The sequence below is a fragment of the Gavialis gangeticus genome, unplaced genomic scaffold (genome assembly GCF_001723915.1).
Source record: "Gavialis gangeticus isolate Ggan-Ray unplaced genomic scaffold, GavGan_comp1, whole genome shotgun sequence".
NCBI classification, from domain to species: Eukaryota; Metazoa; Chordata; order Crocodylia; family Gavialidae; genus Gavialis; species Gavialis gangeticus.
In genome coordinates this window covers 15,040,505-15,058,709 of record NW_017729011.1, presented here as the reverse complement: position 1 = coordinate 15,058,709, position 18,205 = coordinate 15,040,505, and the positions used below count along the sequence as shown (strand labels likewise).

The window sequence follows — 18,205 nt, the reverse complement described above, 5'->3', positions numbered from 1 at the left end:
TCACTTTAATGCATCTGTAAAGCAAGCACTCCATCTCCTGCACAAGAACAACCCATCCTTACTCTGCAGAGATGCAGAAGAGATTGGGAATCAAAGACATAATGGAAGTTTTGAAAGATTTATTCACTGAAAGGAAATGAACAAAATTATGCAAAATCTCTTCCCTTTTATAAATACCTCAAATCTCACCAAATCCAGTAAAATGTGAGCCTGTTTTTCACATACCTCATCCAATGCAAAACATGTAGGACATGTTGCTGTTTTCAGATTCCCTATTCTTTTCTGTTTGAACAAAAACAGAGGACTGTAATGTGGTTCAGAAACAAAAAAGTTACTTTATAATATTATCCATGCTGATAAACACTGAGAATTTGGTTTAATTAAAGTTGAATGGAAAGCGAGTTAAATGGAGCACAGGACAGGTGGTAAGAGAAAAAGGTACTGAGGTAGGATGTTTTAGGGGAGTGACAAAATTAATACAAAATAGAAACACATAATGAATACTTGCAACAGCTGTGTAACAGTTTAGACTGGCATAGTAAATTAGTTCCAGCTGCTGAGTTAACTATAAACCAACTGGCAATTAGCAGAAGGAAAAAAAAAAAATCTAACAACATTCCAGTGCATAGTTTCAAAGTACAGTGAGATTCAACACACTTAACAGATTCAATTTCCATTACGGAAGTTGGTTCAAATGAATTAATTACAATTTAAATACTGTGGCCACCTACCATGAAAACTAGAATTCTGTTCACTAAAAAGCTTAGAACTTTGGCTCCTAATGTGGCACGGCTCTGCCCGAGATCTACCGTGGCACGCAGTTGACTCAGTTGCATGGTTAGGAGAAATTTGGCTTGAGTTAAAGTTGTTCTACGGTTTAAGCAGCTAACACAGATCATCCTAGCTGTTACTGCCGCTGCCAGGAAGAGGAGACAAGACACCGATGAGGCCCTTGATGATGGTCCGTTTACCCTGAACAGTTTTCCTCAGAGTGTACTTGGCCAGTGTCAGCCAAGCTTAGCTTCAACTTGACAGCCCCTGGAAAAGATAAGCTATGACTGAGTAGGTTGCGAATAGGAAACAAGCTGCGCAATGGAGCTGCACCACTCAAGGGCTGAGTGGCAAAGAGAAAACAGGGAAGGATCGACTCACCCTGCTACATACAGGTCAAGTTCTAGAGAAGGATTGAGCAGCTGCGAGTGCTCAGCACCTCTCAGTTTTGACCCTATGCTTAATATTTTCTGAAGCCTTCTTCACCTCACTTAGTGTGACCTGATCTTCTGATACCATTTCTGCTGGAGGGAAGAGAAAAACTACATCTCAGCCAATTCATTAATTCACATTAAGTGTACATAATACATGGAGCTTTCTTGCAAGGTGATTTGCATTTAAATATAGCCTTGGTTTCCAGTAAAACAAGTTTTCAAAACCTCTATTCATTCTGATTTTGCCATATGGGAAAGCTATCTAAGCTTTTATCTGTAGCAGCCCTGATTGAAATACTGGGCTTGAATATTCGAGTAGCAGCTAAAAGCTAGTATTTCCATGCATAATCAATACTGACCTGTCTTACGGTTGCTTGATAGCGCTGGATACAATGTAGGGCAAATATTTATTTCTCATTGAGCAGTAGTAAATAAGGGTCTGTTTTTTTGCTTTAAACTAGCCTGTTCCATTTCTAGCAGGATGATTGTCTTACGAATTAAGCACTATACTGTACAGCAGGAGACTTGCAGACTTCTACCAATCTTGGAGCATACTTTCTGTAGGTCACACTGACTGCTTCTACAGATACCTCAGGCCTAGTTATATGAAATGCTGTTCTATACACTAAGAGGCCACTGAACATACAGCCAAAAGAATTAGAGAGTCCAGGTACAACAGTTAAGGGGAGCAAAGAAACCCACCCCTGTTCTGATGTGAGCTTAAAACTGCAAGATCTAATGCCTAATTTAGTCCTATCCATGCTACAGTTTTTAGGTTGTCCTACAACCATATTCCCCAACTGCTTTAGCAGAGATGAGGTCCTAATCAGAGTCCCAGAACTGACTTAGTGCTCAATAAAGCTTTGCAAACACTACATTCCATCACTTCATTTGGCACAAAGTAGGGAAGAAACTTTTCTCCCCATCCAAGAGGTCCTTGTCCATAAGGAGGTAATTCAGAGTCATTCTGTCTGTGGTAGCTCAGTCTAAGCAAACGGACTTGAATTCATTCCAGCAGGTTTTCTGCTCTCCTCCTTAATCCAAAACATTAGCATGACTAGGGTAAGTGCCTGCCCAAGAAATACCAGCACCAGTACTTCCAAGCCTCAGTTTGCTCTGAAGCAGTGTATTTTGGTGCAAGTAAAGCCTTTCCTCATCCTTTCAGCACCATCCCCAATCCTGGCATGACTTCAGCATAAACTAATATGTTAGAAGTGAAAGCCTATCATCCAGAAGGAGAGATTTTTTTTATAGCACCTTTTCTCTGGATAAAGTAGAAGCCAGGAAGCTGTCCAAGCAAGAGCTGACCATGTTATTCTTTTGGGTTGTTTGATTTTTTCATGATAAACCGAAGTAAGGAAGGCAGAATTTATACCTTTCTTAAAAGTGTTTCTATAAACAGAGTTCCTAGGTTAAATATAGCTTTATTTAAACATCTAATCAACAAATCCAGAGCCTAGTTAACAGATTGTTTCATGGTTCCAGCATTTCTAGTGTTTATATGTTGTAGATTACATCTGATACAGAAAAAAAAGCTGTAGTGTGCCTCATTGCTCAAAACATCTGAGGCAGAAGACACCCATGCATTGCCCAATTCAGGCTTCACTGGTAGCTTGCCAGGAATCCTATATGGACATTGTAGCCACTGTTTTAATATGCAGGTGATGCCAGTATGCAGTGCCCAATCTCAGTAGTCCAGCCATTTGGACCTAGGTAGAATACCAAACACCAGGACTGTAGGGGCCATGGGCCTTCACTCCCTACTAAAGATGAGGGTGGCTTTGGAGTGTACTGTAGAACTGCAAGCTGCTATCCAAGTAGCTTGGTTTGAGGACATGATTATCAGTTGCTGTTACTAAGCTGTGTCTACTTCTGCAAATGCAGAAGGAATTGTGCTGAACAGTAATACAGGTTGAATTTGTTTCAAAAGATTCTCTCCCAGTCAGGGATCTGGAAGATGGCAGATTCATGGAGGATTCTTATACTGTTCCTTCACATAGGGAGGAAGAGGAAGGGATGGAGGGAAAGAAATTGAACAGGCCTACCCTTTCAGACACTAGGTTTAGTCAGCATTAGCCTCTTGCCATTTAGGCTAAGAGGTGTAACAGGAACCAAACAGCTGCTAAAATCAAGAACAGATTATTAAAAGCAGGCAGCTCTGTAATTTAAGCACTCATGAAAGACACTGGCAGAATCTCAAAATAGTGTCCTGCAGGGGTGGGGCAAGTGGAAAGGAAAGTTGAATACTCCTTTCCCTTACAGGCACCACCAACCCCAGCTGAGTGATACTGAGCACTGGCCAAGTGAGCAAGTGAGTGTGCGGACACATGTGTTTACTACCCAGACAAAGTGCAAAATGGGGGGGGGAGGGGAGAAAGAGAAAAAAAGTTAAAAAAGTAGATTAAAAAAAAAAACCAAAAACAAAACCAAAAAAAAGCTTTAAAAGCCAAAAAAGTCTTGAAGTAACTCAGTGCTTCCAACAGTTAGAGAGCTGTACTGCTTTTGATGCATTTTCCAGCCTTTTATGCATTGAACTGAACTGCATCCTTGCTGTCCCATTTATGCCACATAACCAGAACTTAGAGTATACACAACCCAATCTGGATAACACTTTGGAACTGCCGAGCCAAGCAGCACCTCCTGCAAAACCATCTAGGAGAGGAGATAGTGTGATCTACTTGTCAGGACAAAGGCCTGGGAGCTGGAAAGGCAGTGCAGCCTCACATCAGCAGTTGGAAACTAGGTGAAAGATGAACATAATGTATAAAAAAATCCTGAATCCAAGTTGACCTTTGAGGTAAAGTTACCAAAAATAATGCCAGCATCTAAATTAAAAAAAAAAAAAAAAAAAAAGCCAGCTGCCCCCTTCCCTCCCCCCTAATAAAGCCCCAACTGATTGAATCAGCAAGTTAGTGTGGAACTGTACCAAGTGTCAAAGCAAAGTAGCACTGGAGGTTCAAGAGATTTTCTGGACAATTATCCTTTGATTGTAGAGCACTTGGATGTCCTCAGTCTCTGACACGCGTGTCAGTGCCCTATTGAGGGCACCCCAACAATCAGTTCATTTCTCTCCTCCATTCAAAAGCAATTCCCCTTTAGACTTGGAAGTTGGTTCCACCAGCAGTTCTGAGCAACTCCATGGCAGCACTAGCATTACCCCCACTTCCTGTCCTGCAGAACAGCAGCACCTCTTTTCCCCACTGTCCAATACAGAGGAGCTGCTCGCTCTGCCTTGGTCCTCACCAGGATCCCGAACTTCCCCCATCCTGCAGCCGAGGCAGCAAGCGGCCTCATTCAGAGTCATGATAGTTATTCAGGGACTCCACGGCTAGTATGACATTGGCTGGGGGATTTTGGGAAAAGGGCTGGAATGGAATGGCCTTTTGTTTCCTGTCGTCTTGGTCAGAGGTCTCCCCCTCCCTTCCTTTCCAAGGCTCACGCTTGCTCTTTGTCTGCCCTCCACAGCCGTTCCTTAACCTCCAGGGGTAGGGTGTTGAACAGGTCCTCCTCTACCACAAGCCCGCTGCGCTTCAGCAGAGGACACTCTCCCAGCTCCACTGGCAGGCACTCCAGACGGTTGCCTCGCAGCTCTATCTGTGACAAATTTGTCAGCTCACCCACCCGAGAAGGCAGCGATTGCAACACATTGTTCCCCAGGTTCAAGGTTCGCAGCTTCTTGCACTGGAAGAGCTCAGGTGGGAGACTCTCAATCTGAAATTAGAAAGTAGGGTGACAAATTAGACAGACAACACAAGACCATAAACACCTAGTCAGAGGTGCAAGGCACACATTTCCAAACTCCCACTTCTGACACCAGGGCATTCCTGCTTTCTTCCATGCTGATCTTTCCCTATGGAACATGATCCTTGAAATACACGCAGCCACTACCTGGTAATCGTTCAGCTCCCTCCTTCAGGTAGTCTACAGACTGTTGCTTTCAATAAACTGCTAAAAGGATGGCTAAAATCAGAAAAATTGAGAGTAGCAAAAATGAAGGATTTGAGACCAGCCCGCAGCTAGTCTGTGCAGTCACAGTTGCCTCATCTCTCCATTCCAGATCCTCCAGCGTTTGTTCTGCCATTTGCATTGTAAGCTCGTCACTCGAGACCACCTCTCCATGTTCGTATAACACCAATGCAAAGAGGCCTGATTCTCACTGAAACCTCTGGGAGCTACTGTAATACATGTGGCAGAGTGCATACTTACATAGTTTTTGCATGTGTTTAATCACTATTCCAAAACCAAATCAGGTTCTCCCTACACAATGCTGCAGGTTGGAACCAACGAGCATCTCCCCCAGTCCAGTTTGGTCAGGGTGTCTTGATGCTGATCTGCACCCCAAATACTGACCTTACTAATCATGCCAGATATTAAAATACCTCATTATTCTGCACTTCCGAGTAAGACAAGTAGTAGCTGGTCTCCTTGCAAAGACAATTTCTTCTGTCCTATCTTTTCCTCTTTCCCTGCCCTGAGAATCCATTCAATGCTAAAATGTAACATTGTGGAGCAGTGGCACTGCTCTTCTCAGTTGGGCTGACCCTAGTTTCACCCTGAAGTACAGGAAGGGGAGTTTGAGCCCATCTGTTTTTTGCTCCAATATAAGGAAATGCAGTTACTAGTGGTGCCACAGTGCCCGAGCTGGGAGGAATCCCGCCAGACACTCATGTTAGTCAGTGTTAGTGTAACATGCAAGGGACCCCACTTGCCATTTTGTCTGCAGCCAGCAGAAATGCGCCAACAGTACTGTATGGATATAGCAGGACTCAAGCAATCTCCACATTGGAGCTCCCATGCTACTGTAGATACAATGCAGATGCATGCCATACAAAAAGTGATCATTAAAACTGACTTTGAAGACCATGTATTTTTGTTCTACCCAATACAAAGGTCCAAACAGCAAGGAAGGGATCATATGATCTACAGAGAAACTGGACAGAATGACGACTCACTTTGGTATGGCAAATTGTATTCTTAGAAGCCAGGAGTCCACAAAGCATTCTTGTTTATCCAATTCAGACAAATGGATTGGAAGCATTTAAGGGGAAATTGGGCCATTAAAATAAGCGTAAGATGGGAATTCAGTACAATACATGATGCATTGAACAATCCAGCCTTTCACCAAAGGCAGTGGTTTTCAACCTTTTTTGTACCAGGACCCATTTATAAACATTGATGGCCAGTCCAACCTAGCGTCCCTCATTCTCAACTCACTAGGAAACTGGGGGCGGGGGGAACACGTGGGGCAGGAGGAGCTCTGCCAGCCTGCAAGGGAAAAGCCATGGTTTCCCACACCTTTTTTCCTTTAAAAGAAGAATCCATTGTTAAAATCTGTGACCCTTTCACATTATTCTTGCAATCCACTTTTGGGTTACAACCCGCTGGTTGAGAAACGCTGACCTAAGGCATGCTAGGGGAAGGCAGATCAAGGGGAGAGGAGAGAATCTGTGCTGGTTTTCAGGAATGCTGGAATTCTGTACTCTGCTCTCCTGTTCTCATGGATGTCCCCTCCAAAAAAAACATTAGGTGCTGATTGTTTAGTGGCTTCCCTCTAAATACTGAGAGAGGCTTATAGTTGCTGGTAGGCATAGTCCCACCATCCTCATATCTGTTTCTTGTCCATATAGGTTCTTCTTATTAGAAACAAAGCTCTTTGGAACAGACTGCCCTTTTCTTGTGTGTTTGCACTGTGCGATGCCCTGACCATGAACTCCAAAATGCACCTTTACCCACATAAGTCCCTCCTAGTTTGTCCTGTTGGCTGTTACTCCTAGGTTCTATCAGGATACCAGCTCTGCTGACCAGCCCCACACTCCCATGCATCCAAAGACAAGTGGCATGCAGGGAAGACAATTAGCCAAATCAGACCACTAAGTGCATTAAAGTATTATACCTTTCTGGATTATAATTAGTCAAGGTTTCTTTCACTAACTCCAGTAATACAGTATATCTAAAGCTTGTGGCATTTGGTTTAATAAATCATAGGCATCTAGTCAGGACCCTCGTCTTCATTCAGTCAGTCTCAAGAAGGCCATCATTTGTATTTAAAAATGACTATACTGTTTTAAAGTGAATTAAGATCAGTCATTGACTCTGTTACACAGACTGTCTGAATACAAGTTTTGACTGAGGGAGAACCCAAAGGAAAGCAGACAACAGCAACTAAAAGTTCCTTTAAGCTGTTTTGGAGAGTACGGTGGGCTGTACAAGCACCAATTTGCCCCTAGTGGTTACATAGCCAATAAAAAAAAATCAGGTTACTTTTCCAGGGACAGAAATTAACTTAATCAAAAAGGGACTGTGCTACAAGAGAACCTGCTTCCCAGAATGACAGACTGGGACTGCCCAACTCCACAAACTGCTATTAGGATTGCCAGGTATAATTCCTAGCACTAAGAAACGCTGCTTAGTCTGCACTTCCCTTTCCCACTGCCACTGGTTACTGTAACTAACCAGTCTTCCAGAGCCAAAGTTTAATTGCAGCCTTGGCTGTAGGTCTGCATGGAACAAGGGCTAGTTAGCTGCTTCACTGTATCTCTATCTGAAAGGCAGTGGTGGACAGAGGGAAGTGCTGCTTCTAGCCTTCCAGTTGCATTAGTGTCTTTGAGGAGCAAGATGGGTGGTTCCATATTTTGCTGCAAAACAGAGCTGCCCCTGGTTCCTATTCATCTCCGAGGCCCCACCCTCCGACTGCAGAGGATGCACATCTCAGAATTAACCCTGTGATATGAGCTGATGAACTGCCAAAATAATCAATACTATGATGACCAGAACAGTTCTATACCAAGGGGACACGTGAAAGCCTCCTCTGCTTAATGCAGCGTCCAAGAGAGTCATTAGTTCTTGCTACATGAAGCCTCCACCTTATTTAGGGAAAGGAATTTGGCTCTTAACCTAATGCTGAAATGTCACAGGCTCATACATGCCCCAATGCTGGGGAATTAGCTAGTGCTTAAACTCATCTGAGTGGCTTAACAGACATCCTTCCCCTTAAAGAACATTGTTTATCCCAGTTTTCTTCTGATTATTAGGAAGCAGGGCTGCATGTTGCTTGTTCAGCTTCAGTGTCCTGCTATTATGTGACAACACTTTTAGGAGCCAGGAGGTTATAAAAACAATTTAATGCTAGTTAGCATTGTAAAAATCTCTTTATAGTTTCTGCTACAATTCAGTGTTAAGCATTTTTGCCTGGAGTTCCCCCCCCTCAAGAAAGGCCAAGTAGTATGAAAGAGGTTTTTTTGGTACCATTGTCATTGGAAAGGCAGCAGGGGCATCATAAAAAATAAAAATAAGAAGAGATCCTCAGAAGAAACAGGATCTTGTCACATATTCCCACCTAAACTCACAATCCCTCAACAAAGCTGGCTGTTCCTTGCACAACCAGGTTATCAGAATGTTTTGCGACTTCAAGTGGGAATGAACACGAGTAGATAAACTTGGAAAACAAAACAAAAACTGTTTTCCAGGTGTCTAGCAACAAAGCCTCCCAAGAGTGTTGTGGCTGGGAAGATTGGGAACTGTAACACGAGCACAATTCTAAACTAGAGTTTTTTTTAGTGTGAGGCATCAATGGATCTTCAAGTATAAACGGGCCAGAGAAAACTCCCTTTATGTTAAAAGTCGCAGCATTTTACATAACCAAGGAACCAGAACTGCAGGGCAATCCACAAGGACAAGTTATTGCTAAAAAAGTCACTCTTCAGTACCAGGCACAATCAGGTCACCTCTTGCAATTTTTCTTGCTCCTAAGCAGCATAAGCAAACAGCAGCTCATTAGGAATGAGATGACTTGCCCTGTGGGATCAGGATGCTTTCACTTGGGATTAAAAAGAAAATTGCAGTAACATTCAGTCAGAGCCAGAAATGTCGTGTAAAGATACTTTAGCACATTCCCACTGGTGGTATTGTAACTAGTGCAGGGAACCAGCTGCGGGAGCCAATTATGAGGGGGCGCCAGAATCCTCCACACCAGGGGTCTTTGCCACAGCAGAGACAGCCCTGCTCCTGCCCAGCCATAGGAGCCACACAGTGCAGTGCCACGCCAACCAGTGCACCTCGGGGGCAAAGGACAAGCGCGGCTGACAAAGTGGTGCTTTCTCCTCCTCCCAAAGAGTTTATCGGAGCAGGCAAAGCCCTGCACACTATATGCATGTATGGGGAAGGGCGGGGGGTGAAAATGGGGCAACCAGGTTCAGCTCCCAGGGAGCCCAGTTTACAGGGCTACTGCCATCAGAGCTAACACTGCTACAGTAGCAGCAGCACCCTAGGCAGATAAGATTCCCCTTCTCCACACCCCCACCCCACAGTAGTTGGCATACTATCACCACACCCCCCAGCTCCAGGTGCTAAATGAGTTCACTACCGTACATGCACTTGTAGAGAAAGTGGTTGGAGCCAAGTTAAAGGCCTGAGTGAGGTCACTACACAGAATAGGGCCAGTGAACTAACCAAGATAGTTTAGCTTTCTCTAGATTCTTGCCTAGACACCAATGAATTTTAAAAGTTACAGTTACAGAAAAAGCCATGCTGAATAAGCACTCTTTTATAATGCAGCAAAAGAGCTCATTCAAAACCAGCAGACTATTAAATCAATATGTAGTTCTAGACAAGGTTGTGGGTGAATAAATGAAGAAAAAAAACCAAAAAAAACCCCATATACCTGTATCTACTGGGGTTGCAATTTGCAGCACATCTAGCTGACAGCCTTCTTTCAGGAGGCAGGGTAGATAAAGACCTTTAACCATTTTTACACTATAGTTTGCACAGATACCCATTTCCAAACTACTGCTACCTGCCTACTGATTAACTAATATGAGAAATGACCAAGCATGTACATTTCTAAGGGACTCTGGGGGAATTAGCCTTTGAGAAGTAAACAAAAAAGTTAACCAGGTCTCTAAAATACTTTATCTCCTTCAAAACTCTGCACAACTCCACCTCTGCCTATACTTGAGGGGCAGAGAACAGTCAATTATTTCTTCCAGTCCTCTTCTGCCCCCTCCATGTCCAAGCACTCTCTGCTTTGCTATTCCACTCAGCTTTTCCATTTCTTTTATGCTGCCACCTACATTCAAAAGTTTCACTTTCCAGGCCCCCGTCAAAAAGCTGCTTTTCATTAAACCAAGAATCTCATCAACTTTTCACATAGGAAGAGTTTGGGGCCTGATTATGAACTACACAAAATAAGTCTAGTCATGGTTAAGAGCACCATAGAGATGTACAGCACTACACAAACACTACTACAGCATTCATCTGTACATAGGCATCAAGGCTAAGACCTCAGTTGGTATTAACACATGCCAAAGGGCTTAAGAGTACATAGTGCTGTGTTCCTGAATGTGCAATTTTTCCATTCTCTAATGCAAGTGTCAATGCAGGGTCTACAAACATGCACTGCAAAGAAGCCACAAGAAAGAGAGAGAGATTCGTGTGTTAGCCAAGAAACAGCCTTTTAAAAAGGCATTTCAGTTATACCAGGGAGGAAAAGCTAAACAACAGCCTGAACAGCAGTTTGCCAACTACCAAACAGGAAAAAATGCCTCCAAGTTGGAACTGTGCAGTTTTTCACTTAGGAAAAAACTGTACAGACAAAAGATCAAAACGACAGAACTAAAAATGATAACGCCAGCGTATTTTCTAGAGAGGTAAGGATTTCTTAGGGTGATCTCTTACCCCAACTACATACGTGATCCAATAAAATTAGACAAGCTTTCAAATGCAGGCATTCTTTGCTGGGTCTCAGATCAAAGGAGCCAGGCACAGCATTTGTGCGATCAGAGACCCAATGAAGATTCAAAAGCTTGTCTAACTTTACCCCAACTACATGGTTGATCTACTTTAAAAAAAAAATATCAACCCAAGAAATCCTCTTGCATAATTTCTGGACCATCACAGCTACAACATCACTCTTACACTACTGTATTTCCCATCCTACTATCACAGCCCAGTGTTTCTAATACATTTCATAGAAGACAGCAAGAAGTCCAAAATGCACTTTTACCCACATAAAAACCTTCCTACTCCCTCCTTGCTTACCCTGTTGGCTGTCACTGCTAGGTTCTGCAGATTCTGCAGTATCCCAATGTCTGCTGGGATCGAAGTTAAGTTATTGTGGCTGAGATCTAAGTATCGCAGTTTTCGGCAATAAAAGAGCTGGTTGGGGATCTTCTCTATTTTGTTGCGATTCAGGTAAAGGCGCTCCAGGTTGGTGAGGTTGCCAATTTGCACAGGGATGTAGGCAATGTGGTTATACCACAGTTTAAGGCAAGTGAGACGGTGCAGATGCTGGAAGCTGATGATCTCCTCAATAGTCTTAAGGTTATTATCTTTCAGGTCAATCTCCTGGAGATTGTGGAGACTGAAGATGGAGTGGGGAATACGTTCCAGGTCACAGCGGATCAGTTCCAGCTCTGTCAGATTGACCATCTTCTTAAGGCTGTTGAGGACAATGAGCTTGGTGCCCTCATTGTTGATGGAAAGTTTCTGGAGGTGCACACCAACATCTGTCACCACCTGTGGCAACTTGGTGAGGTTGCTCTTCAGCCTCAGCACCTTAAGTCGCTTTAACTCCCTCAGGCCATCTATCACAATGTACCGATTGTTCTCTGCACTCAGGTTGCCCGTCAGGTGGAGCTCTTCCAAGGTCTTGAGGCTATAAATCCACAGAGGAATTTCCTTGATGTCCGTGAACTTAATGTGCAAGGACTTCAAGTTCTCTCTCAAGAAGGCAAGGGCCGGAGCCTCAATTTTGGCAGCTGTGTGGTAGAGCCACAGCTCCTTAAGGCTAGTGAGCTGAGCGATGCTTGGTGGGATAGTAACATCAGGGATGAGCTCCAGCTTCAGAACCTCCAGCTCAATAAGGTCAAAGACAGTATCAGGGATACCACTCAGCATGAAGAGATGCAGCTCTAACTTGTCCTGGGAATTCTTAGTGATCCTCTGGCGCAGCTTCTCCAAGGTCCACTCATTGTTGAGATTCAGCTGCCGCAATTTGTTCTCACTCACCTCAGACAGAAAGACAGCAAAGCGCTTAGAGTAAAGTGGGTCATACTGGTCGATTAGGTGCAGCATGAAAGCAAAGTCATTCTTTACATCTGGGATGTCACTATAGCTGCTTTCCTCTCGGATGGACTCGAAGGAGTATTTCTTGAGGGATCGTCTCAGCATCCACCAGAGCGTGTACATGCAAATCAGACCATAGAAGATCACCAGGCTGATATAGAAAGAGGCTAGGATTTTGAAGAGAGTGGCAAGAGGATGAGCACAGCGATACATGCGGTACCCAGTCAGGCTCTCAATGTCCACCTTGCAGTCAACATCAAAAGTGATGTTGTTGACATAATAGACAGTGTAGCAGATGATCAGTATGAACTTGATCACTTTGATGATAGTTTGTCTCATGTAGAGGCGATAGACAATGTCTCCCTCTTCCACGTGCGTGCGGAACTTTTTCACTTTCTCAAACAGTGCTTTGGCTTGTTCCCCTTCCTTCTTGTCCAAGACGCCTGTATCAGACCGATCCACAATTCCTTGCTCAATTCGAGACTTTGTTCTTTGCAGCATAGGGACAGTAGCTTCCACATCCTCACTGACTGTAGAAGATTTTTTGTCCATGGAACCATTCATCTTCCCAAAGGCTGGCTTGGTATCACTCTCTTCTACCACCGTCTCAGACAGAGCCCTTGTTGTCCAAGGAGAGTCAAAGCACTTCAGCAGAATAGACACAAAATGCTCCAGCTTAGAGCTCGTTCGTGGAAACTTGAACCAGAAGTTGCTACAGGCCAGGAAGATGAGAGTGTGTAGCAGCACCAGATAAGGAAAATACTTGGCAAACCAATGAAGGCGGTTCTCGTAACACACCGCATCCACGTAGTTATACTGGTGCCGGTCCAGATCATATTTTATTCCTGTGGGCCCTGTGTCTGCAGGTTGGACAAGACTAGAATTATAATAAGTGGATTCTGGGGCTGCAGCTGTCCAACCTCTGAAGGAGTCATTGCAGGAGTCTTTGGTAACCCATTTACAGGGCAAGCAGATCATTTTGTCCTGGGTGACCTGAAGCGTCCCTCCAAACACTGCAATCATCAGCATGACTATGGAAATATAGTCTGTGAAGACATCCCACCATGGCTTCAGGATGCGGTATGCTGGCTGAGTGTCAGCAAAATAGCGCAGTTCAGTGACAGGAATCATGGTTCACCTGAAAGGAAACCACAGGCAGGTGTTACTGGCAGGGAACAGTTTGTTACCTTAAAACTGAAAGAAAAAAAAAGAAAAAAAAAAAAAACAGGGAACACAGGAAGGTCAGGTTATATTAAGCATCTTCTGACTTAGCAAACAGTCAACATCACATCCAGCTTCAAGATAAATGAGTGGCTACATACTGAGCAAAAGCAGTTTACAACAGCTGCTGGGAGGGTTACATGAAAATCAGTTTGTGTTCTTGGTTCCCAAGATGGGTATCCATAAAGCACCACAGCTGGCATCTCTAGTGGTTCAAGAGAACCACACTCCTAAAGCCAGAGGCACAAGAGCTGCAGTTAGCTATCTTGCTACACAAAGGCATGGAAACTGCCTATGTACTTGTTCTGTGGCTAGGGAATTCAGTGTAGTCAGCCTCCCTCCCATCTCTCTGGAAGTGCCGAGTTCATGAACAAATGCAAGCAGTTACCAATATGCTACTATGAAGCCAGATATCATCACTACTATCATTATCATAGTAGTGCTGATCTTGCTCACAAGCCTGCAGCAAAGGAACAGCTGTACAATACCTGTTTTCTAGCTAGTGCTTCAATGAAGCTCACTACCACGTTAGAAAGACAAGTCAGGAAAGAGAGGATAGACAGTAGAAAAGACTGATAACAGGCCCTTCCCCTCCTGTTAACAGGTCTTGCTTTTTATTTTGCATTAATTCCCCAAGGAAGATTTGAGTTATTTGCCTTAGGCTAGATACAGTTACAAGATCCCAGTGTAACTGCTCTTTGCTTTCTTTTATCTCCATTATCTTGGCAAGTGAGAGACAAGGGGAAGGAAGAGGATTAAAATAGAGTTAAATTAAGTTATCCAATCAACCACCCCCACCTGACAAAACATATCTCCACTGGGGATGAAGTACCACAAGGGAAAACAAAGGTTCTGGGAAGCAGAACTGCTTGTACTGTAGTAGTTCGATGCTTTAAACTTCCAGATAAGAGTTCTGAGCCTGCAAATATGTGAGCTGGGGGGGAAAAAAAAAAGCTGGTGTCCAAGTAACAGCAAGTTTGCCAAAACTCCTCAGACTCTGGCAGAATACCCCTGAAAGCCTCATACTCAGTCCTCTGTGTAATGGGGGAAGCAGCAATAAAAGTAAGTAACATCTGGAGACAATAGAAACCTAGAAATGAGAAAACATTAGTCTCCCAGCCACTTTTGAGGCTGAACTCAGCAGTAAGGGGGAAGGCATCCCTTTCATATCTTTCCAACAAAGGCAATTATAAGACTATTTGCTCAAAGCTGATCCTTACAGCAGATGCTAGGGGAGTGAAAATTAAAATAAGATGAAGCTTTAAACACATACAGAGCAAGTAGGAAGCTTAGAAGACTTAAATGTTCCATTTAAGGTCTTTGTCAGCCAAGTTTAAGTTAGCATTTTAGAAAGTTTCCAGCACTGAGAGCTGCAAAACAAGCCTTCCAAATGTAATCTCATATAGCACTGGTTTCCCCAGCTCAAGAGATAAAGAGGTCAGAGTGCCTGGACTGCTCTCCAGAACAAACACCAAGATGCCAGCTTTGACTAGCTGCTGCTTGGAAAGACTACAAGCAGCAACAGAGTAGATCCTATAGGACCCCGCCTAAAATGTAATAGAGTGCTTTGTTTCTACTACCACAGGATTTCTATTCAGGCTGTCTCTACCCCTCAGGCAGCTTTAAAGTTAGAGGAGTGAGAGAGAAAAAGATGACATGCTCCATTATAGTAGTTACATGTTGGAGGGGTTTCAGATTTAGACACTACCACATACAGAGGTGGATATCCAAGCTGACCAGCTGTGCACAGTCTGGAAGACAGCTACATGCTCAGAATCCTGACACCATTAACTGGACACAGGACTTCACAGTAAGCTGCTGCTCTGGATCTCACTGGCATCCTCACTCAATACATTTTGGATCAGTTTCTGGCTACTTGGCCTAGGTCTCCGAATAGCAGGTTCCTACTAAGCTATTCAAGCCCCAAGAATTTTTAACTATGGCCCCTAGAAGGCAAGTATTTCACGTGGAAGCCTCTTAAAACAAGGGGGATGGCAGTTTTAAAAATCCAATAAAGCAAGCCAGAGTGGTAGCAAGAGCTATCAGTAGATCATGCAATAGGCTCATGATGCCCAGGCATATGGTGCAGTAATCTAGGGAGGACAGCAAGGGAGATGAAGGAGCAGTACTCACAAGGGGCACTTTCCAAGAGGCACCCTCCATCTAAAACAGGCTGAGAACCACTGCCCTTCCTGCTTGGGTACTGCCCAAAAGTACCTGGCAAAGAGTTCCAAGGTACACATCCTGCCTCTGGCATGGATTTGCATGACGCCTTATGCAAGTCATCTCATTTCTGCTTCAGGTTTCCTCATCTGAAAACTAAGCCACTTCTTATTCCAGGATGGTCAAGGCTTAAATGAGTTTTTTTTAAACCTCAGGCACTCAGATGGAAAGCACCGTGGGAAGATTAAGTCCAGCACACAGAGCAATCAATCCAAGAGTCTTTCTTCACTCCCTACATCCCCAAACGCAAGTAAAGTGTAGCAAATCAGATGTTAACAAAGAGGTTCCTGAATGACAACCTGGAAAGAAGCACTTTATTTGTCCACAAAGCAGACAAGAATGAAGCTCCAAATAAGTGTCTACTCCCATCCTTGTATTCACTGCTGAAATCAAACAATCCTAGAATAAAGGTTTTTGGTCCCTACTACTCTAGGTCACAGACAGTTCCAACCCCTAGCCAAGTCATCCATTTATTCTTCCCCATCCCAGAATACTTAGTTTCTAGTTTTGAATTCCTGCTGTAGTTAGGTGGGGGGAGCCAAACCAAAACAAGTGTCATAGTCAGGTACCAAAGCTTAATGGCAGGCTGCAGTCCCAAGAAAAATAAAACTAGAGACTCCACACCAAGCCCTACCCCCATCCCAATCCCACAGTGCAGGACAGACCTCACAAGGAGAGTCCCCTCAGCCCTAATTTCAGAGGAGGTCTGTACTTTCTCCAGATCAAGTCCAAAATGCTGGGAGAAAAGGGAGGGCCCCATCTCAGCTGCACCCAGCTGCTGGAATGTAGCTAGTTCTCTAACAGGGTTGGGCTTTCTAACTCTACCTACGCCTATGGGAAACTACAGCTTCACTTCTGGCTGATTCATAACCAAGGCAAGATTCGATGATGTCAGAACATCCCACCACCAGTAATCCAGCTTCACCTCAGGTTTCCTGCCCTCCCACGAGTTTCCAGTGGTGATTTCATAGTTGGTAGAGTATTCCCTCAATACTTCTCTAGCAGGGAGAGTTCAAAGTTTTCACAGCCTGGGTAATTTATTCACAGTCCTCCTGAAGTGCTTAGATCTAGTAGCAACATGCAGGAACACTTCCCTTGTTCTGTCTGAGTGTGTTCAGCAGCCCATTCCATTTTCTCCTTCTCTCCTGTAGTTAAAATCCAGCTGCTTGTTATTCATGGGACAAGACTGCACCTCTTGAAGTAAGTTACAATGCAAGGGAGGCAGATTAAGAGGGCACTGGCCAGCTCCCTCCCTGAGATATCTTCCCACCCCCCTCCCCCCAAAAAAAAACTCTTTTAGGTTACAGGATTGAGTTTTCTATTAGGAATCAATGGGTGCATCTACAAGTGCGCTTTAATGCACAGTAGCCTATTTTGCTGTGCATTAAAGCATCACATCAAAAACTGCACTAATACACTAATGTGCACTAAAAATAGGCTACTGTGCATTAAGTATCACTAAAATGCTTTTGTTACTGAGCATTTGGGCAGCCTAACGCACATTAAAATTTAGTACCTCTAATGTGAGGTACTAAGTTAATGTGCAGTAGCAAAAGCACATTAATAAATGTGTAGATGAACCCAGTAAGTGTTAATTGCTTGGTAATTACATTTGGTTTTCTTAAACATTTGCCAAAAGAGAAGAGCTCATTTTAGGAATTTATGATCAAGTCTTATAGCTGGGGTCAGGCTCCAAGATTTCAGATCTTCTTGGTAGAGCTTTCAGCCGTATTCAGCTAAATTTGACCAGATAGGAATAACGTCATCTCTCATGGCAGCTGATCAACCATACTTACATCCTTGCTCCAGCCTGTTTCAGAAGGTGAGCTAGTAAATGAACTTATAGAAAAAACAGCAAGGCATGCTTGTCGCGCTTGCTAGGTATGCCAGCTGTATGGGATAAAAAGTCTCCCTTCACATCCTACAGGTTCTGAAGTGTTAATAAAGTGCCTGCTTTAAAGAAAATATCCATTTATTCTGGCTCAGGTTACCATCTCTTAATACTCAATATCATCAAATGAATCCCCGAGTAAGGTGGGACAGGCCATATCTCATCTTCCTGTAATAATGAAATGGGACAACAGAAGAGGGCGGGGATTTAACAGCAGCCTTCAACTACCTGAAGGGGGGGTTCAAAACAGGATGGAGCTGGGCTGTTCTCAGTGGTGGCAGATGACAGAACAAGGAGCAATGGGCTCAAGCTGCAGCAAGGAAAGTTTAGGTTAGATATTAGGAAGAATTTTCTCACTAGGCAGGTAGTAAAACACAGGAACAGGTTATCCAGAGAGGTGATGGAGTTTCCATCCTTGGAGGTTTTCAAGACACAGCTAGACAAAGCTATGGCTGGGATAATCTAGTTGTGGATGATCCCACTTGGAGCAGGAGGGTGGACCAGATGACATCCTGAGGTCCCTTCTAACCCTCATTTTCTATGATCCTAAGAGGAAAGGGACACATTCAAAACTTCACTCTGGCAAAAAGCAGCACATACTCAA

The 18,205-nt window shown here is 43.8% G+C and overlaps 1 protein-coding gene across 1 annotated transcript in view; it reads right to left on the bottom strand.

The window, feature by feature from the left end:
- Positions 1-3,702: 3,702 nt before the first annotated feature.
- LRRC8A (leucine rich repeat containing 8 family member A) overlaps positions 3,703-18,205 on the bottom strand; it is a 33,577-nt gene continuing 19,074 nt past the window's right edge. Inside the window, exons 3-4 of the mRNA XM_019510609.1 lie at positions 11,241-13,404; positions 3,703-4,916 (exon numbers count right to left, since the gene is read on the bottom strand). Coding sequence (XP_019366154.1) covers positions 4,641-4,916; positions 11,241-13,397 — 2,433 coding nt within the window. The 5' untranslated portion in view covers positions 13,398-13,404 and the 3' untranslated portion in view covers positions 3,703-4,640. The remainder of the gene's footprint in view (positions 4,917-11,240; positions 13,405-18,205) is intronic.